Genomic DNA, 20,627 nt, shown 5'->3' with positions numbered 1-20,627 from the left:
ACTGATCACCCAATACAGCCAATAATATATTTCACATGAATTGTTACTTTGTATCATATAATCTACAATTCTTGTGGAAACAATAAAAATACATGATTTCATGTACTTACCTGCTTGTGTCCTATACATTATGTAAATCAGGGGTGTCAAACTCAATTGCATTGTTGGCCGCATCAGCATTTTGGTTGCCCTCAAAGGGTCGGTTGTATCTGTAAGACTACAGTGCCTTGCGAAAGTATTTGGCCCCCTTGAACTTTGCGACCTTTTGCCACATTTCAGGCTTCAAACATAAAGATATAAAACTGTAATTTTTTGTGAAGAATCAACAACAAGTGTGACACAATCATGAAGTGGAACGAAATTTATTGGATATTTCAAACTTTTTTAACAAATAAAAAACTGAAAAATTGGGCGTGCAAAATTATTCAGCCCACTTAACCACTTAAGCCCCGGAGGATTTGGCTGCTAAAGGACCAGGGGTTTTTTTGCGATTTTTTACTGCGTGACTTTAACGGACAATTGCGCGGTCGTGCGACGCTGTACCTAAACGAATTTGGCGTCCTTTTTTTCCCACAAACAGAGCTTTCTTTTGGTGGTATTTGATCACCTGTGCGATTTTTTGATCACGCGCTATAAACAAAAAAAGAGCGTAAATTTTGCAAAAATAACAATATTTTTCAAATTTTTTTATATGAAATTCCCCAAAAAAAAAAAGTAAAAATCAAAATTTTTTAACATTTTTCGGCCAATTTGTTTTATGCTACCTATGTTTGGTAAAAAAAATCGCAAAAAGCGTATTTTGATTGGTTTGCGCAAAAGTTATCGCGTTTACTAACAAAGAGAAAGATTTTTGTCATTTTTGGTGTTTTTTTTTTTAACGCGTAATGGCGGCGATCTGCGATTTTTTTTTCGGTACTGCGACATTGCGGCGGACAGATCGGACCCTTGACTGACATTTTTGACACTTTTGGGGTTACCAGTGACATTACTGCAGTAATCAGTGCTATACATATGCACTGTTACTGCAAAAATGACACTGGCAGGGAAGGGGTTAACTTTATTGGGAAGGGAGGGGTTAAGTGTGTCCTAGGGGCGTGCTTTCTACTGTGTAGGGACATTGCTATTGGTGTAAAAGCAAAGATCAACCGTTCTACATAGTAGAACGGTCAGATCTTTACTTTTACACAGGGAGAACTGACAGGCAGCTTGTTTACACAAGCCGCTCTGTCTTTCTCCCTTCACAGGAGCGATCGTAGTGTGGCCGGCGGACATCGAGTCCGCCGGTCACACGCACTGACTTGCCTGTGAACGAGCCGCGGCGGGCGCGCGCCTCGGCGGGCGCGCGCCCGCTCGCTATAGGCTCGCAAGTCAGTGACAGGCGAGTGACGTACCGATACGTCACTCTGCCTGGCCGGGGCTGACCGCCGCAGTATATAGTCGTGCGGCGGTCGGCAACCGGTTAAGTTAATACTTTGTAGCGCCACCTTTTGCTGCGATTACAGCTGTAAGTCGCTTGGGGTATGTCTCTATCAGTTTTTCACATCGAGAGACTGACATTTTTGCCCATTCCTCCTTGCAAAACAGCTCAAGCTCAGTGAGGTTGGATGGAGAGCGTTTGTGAACAGCAGTTTTCAGTTCTTTCCACAGATTCTCGATTGGATTCAGGTCTGGACTTTGACTTGGCCATTCTAACACCCGGATATGTTTATTTGTGAACCATTCCATTGTAGATTTTGCTTTATGTTTTGGATCATTGTCTTGTTGGAAGACAAATCTCCGTCCCAGTCTCAGGTCTTTTGCAGACTCCATCAGGTTTTCTTCCAGAATGGTCCTGTATTTGGCTCCATCCATCTTCCCATCAATTTTAACCATCTTCCCTGTCCCTGCTGAAGAAAAGCAGGCCCAAACCATGATGCTGCCACCACCATGTTTGACAGTGGGGATGGTGTGTTCAGGGTGATGAGCTGTGTTGCTTTTACGCCAAACATAACGTTTTGCATTGTTGCCAAAAAGTTTGATTTTGGTTTCATCTGACCAGAGCGCCTTCTTCCACATGTTTGGTGTCTCCCAGGTGGCTTGTGGCAAACTTTAAACAACACTTTTTATGGATATCTTTAAGAAATGGCTTTCTTCTTGCCACTCTTCCATAAAGGCCAGATTTGTGCAGTATACGACTGATTGTTGTCCTATGGACAGAGTCTCCCACCTCAGCTGTAGATCTCTGCAGTTCATCCAGAGTGATCATGGGCCTCTTGGCTGCATCTCTGATCAGTCTTCTCCCTGTATGAGCTGAAAGTTTAGAGGGACGGCCAGGTCTTCGTAGATTTGCAGTGGTCTGATACTCCTTCCATTTCAATATTATCGCTTGCACAGTGCTCCTTGGGATGTTTAAAGCTTGGGAAATCTTTTTGTATCCAAATCCGGCTTTAAACTTCTCCACAACAGTATGTCGGACCTGCCTGGTGTGTTCCTTGTTCTTCATGATGCTCTCTGCGCTTTAAACGGACCTCTGAGACTATCACAGTGCAGGTGCATTTATACGGAGACTTGATTGCACACAGGTGGATTCTATTTATCATCATTAGTCATTTAGGTCAACATTGGATCATTCAGAGATCCTCACTGAACTTCTGGAGAGAGTTTGCTGCACTGAAAGTAAAGGGACTGAATAATTTTGCATGCCCAATTTTTCAGTTTTTTATTTGTTAACAAAGTTTGAAATATCCAATAAATTTTGCTCCACTTCATGATTGTGTCCCCCCTACCCCCCCAGGAGCATCAGATTAAGTAAAGCTGGAAACGGATCAAGCCAGAGTGAACCAGACAAACTCATATTTGCAGTCTCATTGTCTGTTAAGCTGGATACACACTATCCAACTTTTGTGGTTAGATTTCCTTCAGATTTACCTTTTCTATGTAGTGCAAGGGCCTGCCAGATTGCATACAAATTGAAAGTGTTTAGGTTTGACCTCATATTATATGGTTTTGGTAAGTCTAAAGGAAAAAGTCTTCAGAAAATCTTATAGTGTGTATGGCCCATAAGAGACAAAGCAGTCTTGATAGTCTCTTATTTCATTTCCATTCTTGGGGAAGGAGTTACTGCTGTGTGCTTCTGATATGGGTGGAGTCTTCTGCATTGCGTCACCTATTGGATTCTTGTATTCTCTTTCAGTGGCACATAGGCGTGAGCACAGGGTGTGCCAGGTGTGCCTGGGCAGTGGGGAACACCCTATTAACCATGTGTGGTGCAGATCCCCTCTGTTTTAAACCCCTGATATTTCACTAAACCAAAATGGGACTTCTAAAAAAATTAATAAAATAAAATTGTAAAAAATAATTTAAATAATTCAAGTAATACAAATGTAGGAGGTTTTCCAGGCCTGTGGCCTGATGTGGGTCTGCCATTGTTACCGGTTACCTCTCCAGGCCATGTGAGCTGCGACCCTGGGTGTGAGAAGTGAGACATTGACAACTCCGGCATCTTTGTTTTGTTGTTTTATTGTATTTAAGGGGATGGGAGAAGGGAATGAGTGGGATACTCCTTTACTGCCGGTTCACACTGCCGCGTCCATAAGTCGTCGAGCGACTTTTACCGTGATTTTACTGCGACTTGTGAATTATTTTGCGCGACTTATATGACAGACGGCTTTGTATTTGGCAAATCAGAATATGATGTGTTGTGACCTAATTCCCCTTTTCTGTTTTTTTTTACTCATTTCCTCATTGCCCACCAGTGCCACGTATGTGTCCACCAGTGCCACTGTCCACCAGTGCCATGATTACATTTTTCTTTGTCCCCTAAGCGCTGATCGGCTCTCCTCCTTCCTCACACGCAGTCTCTGTGTGAGGAAGGAGAGCTGGCGATGAGAGATGATCTCATATGTTTACATATGAGATCATCTCTCATTGCATGGTCCGATCATGTGGTAAATGGCCACTGTGATTGGCCATTTACCACTATCTGTGATTGGCTGTGTCCAATGCGGCCTCCCGGAATTCAGAGCCCGCGCTGCAGCCGTCTTTCGGCTATAGCGCGGGCCAGAAGTAGTTAACTCTTCAGGGTCCCCTGACTAGGTACCCCCTCTGACACTTCAGGGTCCTCAACCTAGGTACCCCCTTTACAGCTAGCTGAAATCTGGAATCTAGAACCTTCTCCCGGAGTGGTCTCCTCTAACACTTCAGGCAGACCCCAAGGGGCAATCCTCAGTACTGTGTGTATAGAAAAAAAGGTGCGCTGATCCGTGATAAAGCTGCTACCAGAAAATAACGATAAATGTGCAAAAATGAAGGTGCGCTAAATCTAATTAAACATATTCAAATAAATATAGACAAAACAATATTGATCATAAAGTCCCACAGTCCAAAGAAATAAATTCCTTCAATTGACAATATGATAACGTGAAAACAGATGTGAGGTTCAAATAATATTGAATGATGGTGATGAAATCCCTCCACCTGGTGAATTTCCTCCTTACCCGGCGGACGGTAGATAAGTGCAAAATATAATAATCAAACTGGACTCTTCATGTGACCACACCAAAATAAGCGTGCTCTTCACCGCAGGTGCAAGAACCAATGTAGCCTCTTACCAGAACAATATCTATAACACGCTCTGTGACATCCCTGGTGCTGTTAATCTGCTTCTCTCCCTTCAAACAGGCACAGCAGGCTCTCCAAGGCTCACCAGAAGCATAAATGGATCCTGTTTATACAGCCTGAGAATGCCGCTGATACAGAAATGTATAGTAACTAAGTAGAACTACTTCACTACTGTACTTAAGTACTGAAAGGCGGTATCTGTACTTTCCTGGAGTAGAATTCTTTTCTCCTACTTCCACTTTTACTTCACTACATTTTTTCAATAATTTCAATACTTCTACTCCATTATTTTTTTTCTTGTGCTGCATAGTTACTCGTTACAATTATAAAAATTACCACTGCCAGAACAGTAGATGGCAGATTTCATGAAGCTCAAAACATGTGTATTATCAGCGCATATGAAAATAATGCTACTGTATGCATAAATAAAAACTGCATTTGAAATAAAAAACAATATGATGTTCAAACTTTTGACTTCTTTCTTTAATAACTACATAACACAGTACTTGTACTTTTTCTTTCAGTACTTGAGTAGCATTTTTTTTTTCAAAACTACTGGTACTTTTACTTTCAGTACTTGAGTAGCAACATTTAAAAAAAAATACTTGCAATACTTAAGTACAAAAAATGTTGAATACTTTAGTACTTCTACTCAAGTCACTTTTTGATCGAGCACTTCCACTTCTACTCAAGTCACTTTTTGATCGAGCACTTGTACTTTTACTCAAGTATGGGTTTCGAGTACTTTATACAACTCTGGTTACTCGTTACTATTATAAAAATTACCACTGCCAGAACAGTAGATGTCAGGTTTCATGAAGCTCAAAACATGTGTATTATCAGCGCATACAAAAATAAATGCTACTGTATGTATAAATAAAAGCTGCATTTGAAATAATAAAAAACAATATGATGTTCAAACTTTTGACTTCTTTCTTTAATAACTACATAACACAGTACTTGTACTTTTACTTTCAGTACTTGAGTAGCAAAATTTTTTAAAAAACTACTTGCAATACTTAAGTACAAACAATGTTGAATACTTAAGTACTTCTACTCAAGTCACTTTTTGATTGAGCACTTCCACTTCTACTCAAGTCACTTTTTGATCGAGCACTTGTACTTTTACTCAAGTATGGGTTTCGAGTACTTTATACAACTCTGCGCTGATATACACAGAACGGATGTAACAAAGTCAAAACAAGGAAGGATCTAGGCAACATTCGCTCCGAGGATCCGGAAGTGAGGTTAGTGAAGGGAGGAGCATAAGGGCGATACATCCTTTTGTTTTCTATATCTGGGGCTTATGGAGGTCTTTTTTGGAGCGATCCCCTGCAAGACATCTTGATCCTGGATCACCCCCAGTGAGAGCCAGAGTGTTAATAGTCCAACGGATCTTACAGGCATCTAAAGCCCCGTACACACGTACCGATGGTCGGCATACAAATGTTCCTCTTTTCTCCCCGGGATGTCGGTGTCTGTTGAAAAGTGCAAGGACAGCACGAGAATTTTGTCTGCAGACTTCAGCTGACTGCAGAAGTGATGTCATGTAATGGTTAACTTTCCCTGTGTTTTTAATTTTCTGAGCATGCCCAGTCTTGCAAATCTGCGGTCTGTCGGCCGAATTGTGTACTGACAGGCGAACAATCGTCCGTTCTGGTGTCCGCAGACAAAAATTTTCATGTTTGCAAGAAAGACTTTTGTCCGCGGATTGTGCGCAGACATCTGTCGGAGGCACCATACTAACACGCGTACAATCGGCAGATCTTTCGTCCGCCGACGTTTGTATGCCGACGATCGGTACGTGTGTACGGGCCTTTAGACTCATCATTGTGGTGAGTAGGGAACCTAGAGGGATTTCCATTCACCTGAGCACCGTGTGGACAGTTATTTTTTGCACTTGAGCACTTTATTGGATTTGTCACTAATAAGGACTGGTTTATCACTTTTAATATTTATTGTCAATCACTCATTTATTCATTATTTACTAATTACTCAATATATTAATTTACACATGAATTGCTAGCGCTGTTTTAAATTCATTTATTACATTCTTGTCTAAGATTTACTTAGATACAGCAGCTGCACATTATTTATTCATATAATTATTATTTTTTATATTGTCATTTTTATACAGTTTACACATTTTTCATTATTGTCATTTTTATTGTTTATTTAACCTTTCACCAAAATTTCCACCATAACCGCGGGTTTTAATTTGGTATACCTATTAGATTTACCCAAACTATGGCATGCAACCCATTCAATTTGTTTCCAGTGAGGCAGGCCCCTATACTTCAAAGCTGAAGGTAGATTTAAAGGAGATTGTTCAATCAGATTGTAATGTGTGTGTGGCCACTTTTAGAAAGCTGACAGTTTGTATAAAGGAAAAAACAAGGATTGAACAGATTTTGGGGTGCTCATTAGTCGGGATATTTACCGGAAATACTTTTTCCTATTGGATGGCTTTCTTGTCCCAGGCGGTGTATCATACTTCACACAGATTGTATGTCGTACCTTTGCTCCACAGAACATGAGATGCAGATACCGAAGCTTGTGGAACTTTAGACTCATAAATCTGCTGAGCTGGTGGAGTTGTGAAGATTATTTGTACAGAGGTGTGTCTGTCCTATCATGGAGCCAATAGCAACACTCCAAGATATTCATCAATTATAATAAGCTTTTCAAATATTAGAACACCTAATTGCAGGTTGTAGAAGAACAGCGAAGGGATGATGAAGGTTTGCACTCTCCTCTGCCTCTTCTCATTGGTCCTCCTCAGGACAGGTAAGATCTCAAGTTATAACTGTATATGATTGTCTTCTATACTTGAGTAACAATTGCTGATCCCCCCAGTCTGGTTACTATATACATTTCTGGAGTATTTTATTGGCTTCTTACAGTTGAGAGTTCTTTGCTTGGTCCAGCTCCAGAGTGGTTTTAGCAGTTATCGCCATTTCCAGCCAGTTCCAGAGCCTAAACAAGCCCCCAGCTATCTCCAGGCAGATCCTGAAAACCTCAACTCCAGGCAGATGTAGAAAACCCCAGCTTCCAACAGATCCAGAAACCCCCAGCTCTGTGCAGCCCAAGAAATCACCAGCTTCCTGTAACCTGCAACTCCGGGCAGATCCAAAAACCTCCAGCTCGAGATAAATTCAGAAATCCACAGCTCTAGGCAGATTCAGACCTCCCAGACAGATATAAAAACCCCCAGCTCCAGGCAGATGCAGAAACCCCCAGCTCCATCTCTAGGCAGCTTCAGAAACCCCCCCCCCCAACCCCAGGTAGACCCAGAAACCCCCAGCTCCAGGCAGATCCAGAAACCCCCAACTCCATCTCCATCTTTAGGCAGCTCCAGAAACCCCTCAACCCCAGGTAGACACAGAAAGTGAAACCTCTAGCTCCAGGCAAATCTAGAGACCCCACGCTTGGGGCGGTTTTAAAAAACCCCAGTTTTGGGAAGATACAGAAGTCCCCAGCTTCAAGTAAAACCAGAAACATCCATCTCTGGACAGCTCGAGAAGCCCCCAGCCCAAGCAACCCCTGGCTCCAGGTACATCCAGAAAAATCCAGCTCCAGATGGATACAGAAACCCTCAGATCCAACAACAGCCATCTTCAGAAACCCCCAGTTTCAGGGAAATCCAGAAAACCCCAGCTCCAACTTCAGGTAGATCCAGAAACCATCAGTGTTAGTAGATCCAGAAAAACCCTGCTCCAGGTAGATCCAGACACCCCCATCTTCATCTCAAGCTTCAGAGACCCACAGTTTAACAGAGAAACAAAATTCTCCAGCTCACACTCCAGGTTACGTCAAAAACCCTCAACTTCAGGAAGTTCAAAAAAGTGCCCCTATTGTTGCAGATATTGAGAGGAATAGGACCCTCATTGTTAGTATCAGTGGAAGGAATAGTGCTCCACCAATGGTGTCAGCGGGAGGAATAGTGCCCCTTCATTAGTATCAGCAAAAAAAATAGTGCCTCATTATTGGTGTCAGTAGGAGGAATAGTGCCCCATCATTGGTGTCAGTGGAAGGACTAATACCCCATTGTTGGCATCAGTGGGAGGAACAGTGTCCCATTGCTTGTGTGAGTGAGAAAAATAGTGCCCCATCATTGTTGTCAGTGGGAGAAATAGTGCCACATCATTGGTGTCAGTGGAAGAAGTAGTGCCCCATCATTGGTGTCAGTGGGAGGAATAGTGGCCTATCATGAGTAGCAGTAGAAGGAATAGTGTCTCATTGATGGTGTCAGTGGAAGGAATAGTGCCCCATCATTGATGTCAGTAGGAGGAATAGTGTCCCATCATTGGTGTCAGCGGGAGGAATAGCGCCCCATCATTAGTGTCAGCAGGAGGAATAGTGCCCCATCATTGGTGTCAGTGGGAGGAATAGTGCCCCATCATTGGTGTCAGTGGGAGGAATAGTGTCCCATCATTGGTGTCAGCGGGAGGAATAGTGCCCCATCATTAGTGTCAGCAGGAGGAATAGTGCCCCATCATTGGTGTCAGTGGGAGGAATAGTGCCCCATCATTGGTGTCATTGGGAGGAATAGTGCCCCATCATTGGTGTCAGTGGGAGGAATAGTGCCCCATCATTGGTGTCATTGGGAGGAATAGTGCCCCATCATTGGTGTCAGCAGGAGGAATAGCACTCCATCATTGGTGTCAGTGGGAGAAATAGTGCCCCATCATTGGTGTCAGTGGGAGAAATAGTGCCCCATCATTGGTGTCAGTGGGAGAAATAGTGCCCCATCATTGGTGTCATTAGGGGAAATAGTGCCCCATCATTGGTGTCAGTAGGAGGAATAGTGCCCCCCTCATTGGTGTCAGTGGGAGGAATAGTGCCCCATCATTGGTGTCAGCAGGAGGAATAGCGCTCCATCAGTGGTGTCAGTGGGAGGAATAGTGCCCCCCTCATTGGTGTCAGTGGTGGGAATAGTGGCCCATCATTAGTATCAGTAGAAGGAATAGTGCCCCATCATTGCTGCATGGGCCAGTTAAAGACAGTGAAGGACTGCAGTTTGGCCATAACTGTTATAGAATGTTTGTCTTCACTACAAGTAAAAAACTCTATATCCCTGGTGCCCAACCTGTGGCCCTTTACTACTTGTTGTGTGGCCTTTGGACCCCAGCAATCTGTAGTGGGAGTATTGATTTTAAAGGGATAATAGCAGTGACCTCTATTAGTCCCATTAGTAACATTTCCACATTTCCACAATCTCCAACATAGCCTCCAATCCCCAGTCTCTGACAGTCCTCTCTAGAATTATATATACTGAACATTATGGGATCTGATCTATTGATAAAAAATAACACTATGAATATTCTTTATGAATAAACTTCTGACATCGCAATATACAATAGGAGTATCATTTCTCAGAAATCTCCACCTTTTATCAATAGAAAGTAAAAAGTCATCCTTGAGCCCCAGTTGGTGACTTTGCCTAGGCTGAAATGATGTATTCAGTTTGCTGCAGGCAGGAGGAAGCATTTCCCCAGTCTCCCCCACCCCCAGTGATCAAAGTGTAGATCATGGGTGTCCAAACTTTTGGCTTATCTGGGCCACATTGAGTGTAGAGAAATTTTCTCGGGCTGCATATAAAATATATACTATAGTTAAGGTATATAAGTAATAAAACATTGCCGCGCCCTTCCCTCGCTGCTGCGCCCCCCCCCCCCCCAGCACTAATTTAACACAACTAGTGGATGATCCCCTCCGAGGCAGCCTCTGCCTACAGTTAGTTGGAAGCCGCTGTGGCCATGCCCCCGACCCGACTTCCTTCCTCCCCAGCAAAAAATAATAATAAATTGTCAGGGGGCAGTGGGCCGCATTGCCTGTGGTTATGGGCCACCTGCGGCCCCCGGGCCGCAGGTTGGACATGCCTGCTGTAGATTGTACCTTTGTAGCAAGTCATAAGGTGAAAATCTGCAGTAGAGGCTGATCTGTTAGACATTTGTGAACACAGCCAAAAACTCAGTCCAGGAATTAGATGGTGACCCTGGGTGATGTCTGAACAAAGATGGTGCCATCCATTATGTAACATAGATTGGAAATGGGATCACCAGGGTGGACGATGTGCAATCTCTCTGTGTTTCCTCTGATTTCAGGTCAAGCAGAGGAAAGGCCATTGGTGGACACAAAGTACGGGAAGCTCCGGGGGATCAGCGTACCGGTAAAGGAAACACCAAGGACTGCAGATGCTTTCTATGGGATCCCCTTTGCAAAGCCTCCAGTTGGCCCACTGAGGTTTGCCAATCCGGAAGCGATCGAGCCCTGGGAATCCGTCCGGGACGCCTCCCAGTATCCTCCCATGTAAGTGTCAGGAGTTCACCATCTGCATTCCTTCTTGTATTCTGCCCCATGCTCTAAAAGGGTTCAGATCAATCTGCCAAAAACAGATGTTCCAATTTTGGGTGGATGCTGGTTGAGTCAGCCACCAGATCCCTAGACCAACTCTGGAAGTCCGATCCCCACACTTGGGTTCCCAGCACCACCCACCCGCCCTGGGCCATTGTGACCGGGTCTCTCTCATTCATCTCTGGATTGGCTTTTTATTTTACATTACTGAGAATGCAGCAGAAGGAGTGAGACCTCTTTTCTAAGGTTTTTAAATGCCAGATGAGGAGAAGAGTAATGCAATTGAGAGCTCTCTGTAATGATATAAGGAAGCTGACCACCATTTACTACAAACTGTCTACAAACTCCAGAGGATATAGCTATAGAATATACTCAGAAAGAGCATTGATGAAAAAACATTTCTTATTACCCAGAACAGCCAATCAGATAATCTATTTGATTCCCTCATACGGCAGTGGAAAAATTTAATTATTCTGATTGGCTGAACAAGAAACACAAACTCTTATTTAGACAAACGGGAAGAAGGAATACAACCAAGAAAAATAGTAACCAACGTCCTCAGACAACAGGAGAACATGTCCCCACAAACTACTAGACACTAAGGGAACATGGGCACACAAAGTACTAAATGCCAAGGTGGTATGGGTGCAATAAGTGGTAGAGACCAAGGGGATATGGGCACAAAAACTGTCAGATGCCAAGGGGATATGAAAAAAATAACTGCTAGCAGTCAAAAGGAGCACAATAGGCACAAGAACTGCTAGATGCCAAAAGGATATAGGAGCAAATATTAGTAGATACCAATGGGATATAGGCACAATAATTATTAGATGCCATGGGGATACAAGAGCAAAAATTGGCAGACAACAAGGCGATATGGGAATACAAACTGCTAGATGGCATGGGATATGGGCACAAGAACTGCAAGATGGCATGGGGATAAGGGCACACAAACTGCTAGAGGCCATGGGGATATGGGCACACGAACTGCTAGATGCCATGGGGATATGGGCACAAGAACTGCTAGATGCCATGGGGATATGGGCACAAGAACTGCTAGATGCCATGGGGATATGGGCACAAGAACTGCTAGATGCCATGGGGATATGGGCACAAGAACTGCTAGATCTCAGGGGCATTTGAGCACAAAACTTCTTGTTGCTATAGGAATATAGGGGAAAAACAGCCAAATGGCATAGGGATATGGGCACAAGAACTCCTAGATGGCATGGGGATAAGGGCACAAGAACTAATGTCAAGGGGATACGGGCACAAGGACTGCTAGATGTCATGGGGATATGGGCACAAGAACTTTTGATGGCATGGGAATATGGGCACAAGAACTGTTTGATGGCATGGGAATATGGGCATACAAACTGCTAGATGACATGAGGATATGGGCACAAGAACTAATGCCAAGGGGATATGGGTACAAGAACTGCTAGATTCCAAGGGAATATGGGCACAAGAACTGTTAGATGCCAAGGGGATATGTGAACAGGAACTGCTAGATGGCATGGGGATATGGGCACAAAAACGGCTAGATGACATGGGGATATGGGTCAAAAGGAGCACAATGGGCACAAGAACTGCTAGATGCCAAAAGGATATAGGAGCAAATATTAGTAGATACCAATGGGATATAGGCACAATAATTATTAGATGCCATGGGGATACAAGAGCAAAAATTGGCAGACAACAAGGCGATATGGGCATACAAACTGCTAGATGGCATGGGGATATGGGCACAAGAACTGCAAGATGGCATGGGGATAAGGGCACACAAACTGCTAGAGGCCATGGGGATATGGGCACAAGAACTGCTAGATGCCATGGGGATATGGGCACAAGAGCTGCTAGATGCCATGGGGATATGGACACAAGAACTGCTAGATCTCAGGGGCATATGAGCACAAAACTTCTTGTTGCCAGAGGAATATAGGGGAAAACAGCCAAATTGCATAGGGATATGGGCACAAGAACTCCTAGATGGCATGGGGATAAGGGCACAAGAACTAATGTCAAGGGAATATGGGCACAAGGACTGCTAGATGTCATGGGGAGATGGGCACAAGAACTTTTGATGGCATGGGAATATGGGCACAAGAACTGTTTGATGGCATGGGAATATGGGCATACAAACTGCTAGATGACATGAGGATATGGGCACAAGAACTAATGCCAAGGGGATATGGGTACAAGAACTGCTAGATTCCAAGGGAATATGGGCACAAGAACTGTAAGATGCCAAGGGGATATGTGAACAGGAACTGCTAGATGGCATGGGGATATGCAGGGCCAGATTAACGTAGGGGCTATTGGAGCTGCAGCTCCAGGCCCCTACCTTTTATATAGGCCCCGGGTTGGCCATATTCACTGTTACCGCTCTTCTGTCACTTGTAAACACAGAAGTCTGGCTTCTATGCTCGCTTCCCCAGGCAGCTCCCTCAAAACCTCCCCACACAGCACGAAGGCCGGACAAGGAGGGACAGTTGCCGATGCATGGATGTGTTTATGGGCTTCAGAGACAGCATCCCATGTGGAATTAGGCATGCATGGCTGCACCCTTCCTCCTCTGGGTGCATGGCAAGGCACGGCCCTTAAGGCCCTTCAAAATCCTCAGCACCAAGCCCATGATGCTCTTAATCCGGCCCTGGGGATATGGACACAAAAACGGCTAGATGACATGGGGATATGGGCACAAGAACTGCTAGATTGCATGGGGAAATGGGCACAAGAACTGCTAGATGGCATGGGTATGTGGGAACAAGACCTGATGCCAAGAGGAAATGGGCACATAAACTGCTGGATGCCAAGAGGATATGAGCACAAAAACCGCTAGATGTCAAGGGGATAGGGGCACAGGAACTGCTAGATGGCATGGGAATATGGGCACAAGAAGTGATGCCAAGGGAATATGGGCACAAGAACTACTAGATGGCATGGGGATATGGGCACAAGCATGTATGCCAAAAGTACATGGGCAGAAGAACTATAGATGCCATGGGGATATGAGCACAAAACTTCTTGTTGCCAGAGGAATATAGGGGAAAAAATGGCTAGATGCCAAGGGACATGGGCACATAAACTGTTAGCTGTCAGGGGCGTTTGAACACAAAACTGCTAGAATCCACAGGGACAGAGGCACAATACTTCTCATAGCAGAGGGATTTAGGTGTAAAAACTGCTAGATGTGCAGGAAAAATGGGCACAAAAGATGTTAGGGGTCATGTGCACCCCCGAGTTGGACTTCCAGCAGTCATTTTCATGTGTAGCATGCTGGTGTATTTTGCCGTAGTCACCACAGGAAAATACCAGCTGCATTCAGAAGAAGTTCTTACAAAGAGTTTACAGGATGTTCAAAGTGGTGGGAGAGAAAACCTGGACACACAACGGGGGGAAATAATACAATCCCTATTCCTTTAAGGAATTTTGTCTCTCATTATAATTTTTGATGTTCCTATTACCTGGGTTTGATACATGGTACATTATATGTTCTTTGTAATACTCTTTTGTGGGTGGCAGACACAAAGCTGTGCATGGAGTCATAAAAAAAAAGTTATTATTTTATGTTTTACTAATAATTAAATTACATTCGGTGCTCATATGCTAATGTTAGGGTTCTCTAAATAAAAGCAGGAAGCATGAAGAGCTCTAGAATTTCCTGGTAGAGGGTGCACTGACTTTGGACTTGATAAAACACAGTGGGCCAACACCAGCAGAGGACATGGCTCCCCAAATCATCACTGACTGTGGAAACCTCACACTGGACTTCATGCATCTTGGATTCCGTGCCTCTGCACTCTTCCTCCAGACTCTGGGACCTTCATTTTCAAATGAAATGCAAAATATTCAACAGTCAGTGATGACTTGGGGAGCCATGTCATCTGCTGGTGTTGGTCCACTGGGTTTTATCAAGTCCAAAGCCAGCGCAGCCCTCTACCAGGAAATTCTGGAGCACTTCATGCTTCCCTCTGCTGACCAGCTTCATGGAGATCCGAATTTAATTTTCCAGCAGGACTTGGCACCGCCCACACTGCCAAAACTACCAATACCTGGTTTAACCACTTTACCACTGGAGGATTTTGCTGTCTTACGTCCAGGCCACTTTTTGCGATTCGGTACTGTGCGACTTTAACTGATAATTGCGCGGTCGTGCGACGCCGTACCCAAACTAAATTTACGTCCTTTTTTTCCCACAAACAGAGCTTTCTTTTGGTGGTATTTGATCACCTGTGCGATTTTTACTTTTTGCGCTATAAACAAAAAAAGAGCGTAAATTTTGAAAAAATAACAATATTTTTAACATTTTTTTATATGAAATTCCCCCCAAAAAATGTAAAAATCAAAATGTTTTAAATTTTTGGCCAATTTCTTTTCTGCTACCTATGTTTGGTAAAAAAAATCACAATAAGCTTATTTTGATTGGTTTGCGCAAAATTTATTGCGTTTACTAACTAAGGGAAAGATTTCTGTCATTTTTGGTGTTTTTTTTTTTTAACGAGTAATGGCGGCGATCTGCGATTTTTTTTTGCGGGACTGCGACATTGCGGCGGACAGTTCGGACCCTTGACTGACATTTTTGACACTTTTGGGGGTACCAGTGACATTACTACAGTAATCAGTGCTATAAATATGCACTGTTACTGTAAAAATGACACTGGCAGGGAAGGGGTTAATTTTATTGGAGAGGGAGGGGTTAATGTATGCCTGGTGCTTACTAACGTGTGTGGGGGGAGGTGACTGAGTGACACAGGGACAGATCGCAGGTTCAGCTATGCTGCAATCTGACTCTGCCTGTCACTTAGGAGATCCGCCCGCTTTGTTTACACAAGCGGGCGGATCTCCAAACTCGATTCACCGACGATTGGGGAAGAGCAGCGGTGATCACCGCCGCTCCTCCCGTGGCCCGACTCCTGCTGTGACTGAATACAATACAATGCGCCGCCCACAAGGGGAGGGGTCCAGCGACGTAGGTTTACGTCGCTGGACGGGAACTAACCACTTTGCCGCAGTAGAGCTCCAGTGAGCGGTCGGCAAGTGGTTAATGACCATGGTATCACTGTGCTTGATTGGCCAGCAAACTCGTCTGACCTAAACCCCATAGAGAATCTGTGGGGCATTGTCAAGAGGAAGATGAGAGACACCAGACCCAACAATGCAGGTGAACTGAAGGCGCTATCAAAGCAACCTGGGCTTCCATAACACCTCAGCAGTGCCACAGGCTGATCGCCCCCATGCTGCGCCGCATTGATGCAGTAATTCATGCAAAAGGAGCCCCAACCAAGTATTGAGCGCATATTATACTGTACATGGACATAGATTTCAGTAGGCCAACATTTCTGTATTTAAAACTCTTTTTTTTTTTTTAATTGGTCTTCTGTAATATTCTAATTTTCTGAGATGAATTTTGGGTTTTCATTAGCTGTAAGCCAAAATCATCAAAACTAAAAGAAAGAAATGCTTAAAATATCTCACTCTGTGTGTAACACATCTATATAAAATATGAGTTTCACTTTTTGAATTGAATTAACTTTTGATGATATTCTAATTTTATGACCTGCACCTGTATGTGCTGCTTTTACTAGGGGAAGAGATGGATTTTGTTTCACTGCTTTGCAGGAATATTTAGTGAATAATCACAGCAGAAGCAGCCCGCTCGCCCCCTGCAGGCGGAAGCGCGGAATTATGTATAGATGCGTGATTCTACAGGGGAGAGATAGTCCCTTCACTGCCCTTGTCCCCCCTTCTGAACTGATGGGGCCGGGACCCTGTGCAGGAGGGCTGACTCTACCCCGCTATTGGCAGCCTTGTATAGGAGGCCCTCGGCTGTCAGACTGATCACAGCCTGCACATTTCACCAGCAGAGACACAATCCTGGTATAATCTGCAGCACCGTGTCTGTGTCATCATCATCAGCGTCTGTGTCAGTGTCTTGTATTTTGGTCTTTTAGGTGTTTGCAGGACATGGGGATAATGGAGGAAATGACCACCTACTACAAATCTACATTTAAGTTGCCGCCGCTGTCGGAGGATTGCCTGTATCTGAATATCTTCACTCCGAGTGACAGAGAGAAGGAATCAAAGTTACCTGTGAGTATTGCAACAACGGTGATGGGCCGCTGGTGGTGCAAACTTAAAGTGTATATAAGTTCAAAAATAAAAAAAAACACATATATATTTTAATTTTCAATTGTTTCCTTTTCTTTCTTTAAAATATTGTGTCCCCCATAAATATGCTACAATCAGTCCAAAGATCCCCATCTACTTTAATTTCCTTTCCTGTGTCTACAATTCATTCTACTCTCTCAATATCTCCCTTTGTATCCCCCCATTTACTTGCACTGAGAGCAGAGAGAGTAAGAGATGATAAGTGATTATACTGAGTGAAAGAACATTTCACTAGCATCCCTTTAGATGAGCATGTTCCTCCCTAATGGCCACTGCACGGTGCAGACTGATGAGCTGTGCTGATTAGTTGCTTGATAACCCTTCCAAAAACAGGCCTGCTAGAAGGTAATCAAGCTACTGATGGGCAGAATGCACAACTAAAGTCTATGCCATCCAATGGCCAGCTCTATTTCTGGAAGATATACATCTAAAGGGTGCCCAGGGATATGTTGCTTCAATCTGGCTCAGGTAGACCAGCACTACAGTGACTGGAAGCACTGCAAGGAACCATGAGAGATATGGTTTTGTAGTCAGCAGGAACCCCACACCCGACCCAACGTCCTCCAGTGAGCCTGTGCTCACTGCTCGGCACCGTGAAGCTCGATTGGCATTTGCCATTGAACACCAGAAATGGCAGGCCCACCACTGGCACCCTGTGCTTTTCACAGATGAGAGCAGGTTCCCCCTGAGCATACGTGACAGACATGAAAGGGTCTGGAGAAGCCATGCAGAAGGTTATGCTGCCAGTAACATCGTTCAGCATGACCGGTTTGGTGGTGGGTCAGTGATGGTCTGGGGAGGCAAATCCATGGAGGGACGCACAGACCTCTACAGGCTAGACAACGGCACCCTGACTGCCTTTAGGCATCGTATCAGGATGAAATTCTTGGACCCATTGTGGGACCCTACACTGGTGCAGTAGGTCCTGGGTTCCTCCTGGTGCACGACAATGCCCGGCCTCATGTGGCGAGAGTATGCAGCCAGTTCCTGGAGGATGAAGGAATTGATACCATTGAATGGCCCCCACACTTGTCTGACCTAAATCCAATAGAACACCTCTGGGGCATATCCATGGAGGGACGCACAGACCTCTACAGGCTAGACAATGGCACCCTGACTGCCATTAGATATTGGGTGAAATTTTTGAACCCATTGTCAAACCCTACACTTGTGCAGTGGGTCCTGGGTTCCTCCTGGTGCCTGACAATGCCCAGCCTCATGTTGCCAGAGTATGCAGCCAGTTCCTGGAGGATGAAGGAATTGATACCATTAAAAGGCCCCCACGCTCGCCTGACCTAAACCCAATAGAACACCTCTGGGACATTATCTTTTTGGCATACACGTACGTGGGGGGCCATACAAAGTGCTGAGTAACATTTTGAGCTGCTGCAATGAAATCAGCAAAATGGACTAGCCTGCTGCATCATCTTTTCACTTTGATTTTTGGGGTGTCTTTGAATTCAGCCCTCTGTAGGGTGATCATTTTCATTTCCAGCAAACGATGTGACATCCTTTCCTTCCCAACACATTACCCAGTCCATACCAGTATAGATCCTAACAAATTACCCAGTCCATATCAGTATAGATCCTAACACATTACCCAGTCCATACCAGTATAGATCCTAACACATTACCCAGTCCATACCAGTATAGATCCTAACACATTACCCAGTCCATACCAGTATAGATCCTAACACATTACCCTGTCCATACCAGTATAGATCCTAACACATTACCCAGTCCATACCAGTATAGATCCTAACACATTACCCAGTCCATACCAGTATAGATCCTAACACATTACCCAGTCCATACCAGTATAGATCCTAACACATTACCCAGTCCATATCAGTATAGATCCTAACACATTACCCAGTCAATACCAGTATAGATCCTAACACATTACCCAGTCCATACCAGTATAGTTTCTAACACATTACCCAGTCCATACCAGTATAGATCCTAACACATTACCCAGTCCATACCAGTATAGATCCTAACACATTACCCAGTCCATATCAGTATAGATCCTAACACATTACCCAGTCCATACCAGTATAGATCCTAACACATTACCCAGTCCATACCAGTATAGATCCTAACACATTACCCAGTCCATACCAGTATAGATCCTAACACATTACCCTGTCCATACCAGTATAGATCCTAACACATTACCCAGTCCATACCAGTATAGATCCTAACACATTACCCAGTCCATACCAGTATAGATCCTAACACATTACCCAGTCCATACCAGTATAGATCCTAACACATTACCCAGTCCATATCAGTATAGATCCTAACACATTACCCAGTCAATACCAGTATAGATCCTAACACATTACCCAGTCCATACCAGTATAGATCCTAACACATTACCCAGTCCATACCAGTATAGATCCTAACACATTACCCAGTCCATACCAGTATAGATCCTAACACATTACCCAGTCCATATCAGTATAGATCCTAACACATTACCCAGTCCATACCAGTATAGATCCTAACACATTACCCAGTCCATACCAGTATAGATCCTAACACATTACCCAGTCCATACCAGTATAGATCCTAACACATTACCCAGTCCATACCAGTATAGATATCCAGGATGAGATTTTTCCCCATTGCGATCTCATGTGTTTTCAAAGTGTTCCTTTCATTTTTTTGAGCAGTGTACCTATTTTACTCCCTGAACTGCAACTCGATTTATAACATTTGTATCATGTGTGTTTTCTGGATTTTTGGTCGATATTCTTTCTCTATCATTTAAAATACACATATAATAAAAAAATTGTAGACCCTTCATTTCTTTGTAAGTGAGCAAATTTACAAAATCTACAGGGGATAAAATAATTATTTTCTCACACTGTATATTTGAAGAGTGATAGTGACTTCTACATTATCTCAGTTTGTGATGTCACCCCGCATTTTTGTGTTTTTAGGTCATGTTCTTCGTACACGGGGGCGGGCTGTTGGTGGGTGGAGCCAGTCTCTATGATGGTTCTGCGCTCAGCATCTACGAGAACGTAGTTGTCGTTTCCATTCAATACCGGCTGGCAATTCTGGGATTTTTCAGGTAAAGCTGTCAATTTTATCCCCTCAATGTAAAGTACAGAGAACACTGAGCCAGTCACATCAGTCTCTGCACCAGAGGAGGAGCTTACACTCTAATTTCCCCACCACAGCCAGGTACTATTATTACTATATATTTATATAACTCTGATATATAGCACAGTGCTGTAGAGGGAACACTGAGCCAGTCATGTCAGTCTCCACACCATAGGAGCTTACACTCTAATGTCCCCCCACAGTCACAAACAATTATTAATATACATTGATATATCTCTGCTGTACACCGCAGTGCTGTATGGAGAACTCTCTGCACCAGAGGAGCTTACACTCTAATGCCCCCTTATAGTTATACACTAGAATATACATTTTAGTGCCGGTTCACACTAGGGCGACCTGTGAGGCGACCTGGTCGCCTCACAGGT

At 44.0% G+C, this 20,627-nt stretch overlaps 1 protein-coding gene across 3 annotated transcripts in view; it reads left to right on the top strand.

Moving 5' to 3' along the window:
• The first annotated feature begins 7,281 nt into the window (after positions 1 to 7,281).
• The window catches only part of LOC309565292 (fatty acyl-CoA hydrolase precursor, medium chain-like), a 109,661-nt gene continuing 96,315 nt past the window's right edge, over positions 7,282 to 20,627 (top strand). For all 3 annotated transcript variants that reach the window (XM_082270193.1, XM_082270194.1, XM_082270192.1), the window contains exons 1-4: positions 7,282 to 7,386; positions 10,707 to 10,911; positions 16,911 to 17,049; positions 20,076 to 20,209. In XM_082270193.1, coding sequence (XP_082126319.1) covers positions 7,332 to 7,386; positions 10,707 to 10,911; positions 16,911 to 17,049; positions 20,076 to 20,209 — 533 coding nt within the window. In that variant the 5' untranslated portion in view covers positions 7,282 to 7,331. The remainder of the gene's footprint in view (positions 7,387 to 10,706; positions 10,912 to 16,910; positions 17,050 to 20,075; positions 20,210 to 20,627) is intronic.

The sequence above is a fragment of the Pelophylax lessonae genome (genome assembly GCF_965119305.1).
Source record: "Pelophylax lessonae genome assembly, chromosome: 10".
Lineage (NCBI taxonomy): Eukaryota > Metazoa > Chordata > Amphibia > Anura > Ranidae > Pelophylax > Pelophylax lessonae.
This window is presented reverse-complemented; position numbering and strand designations above follow the sequence as displayed.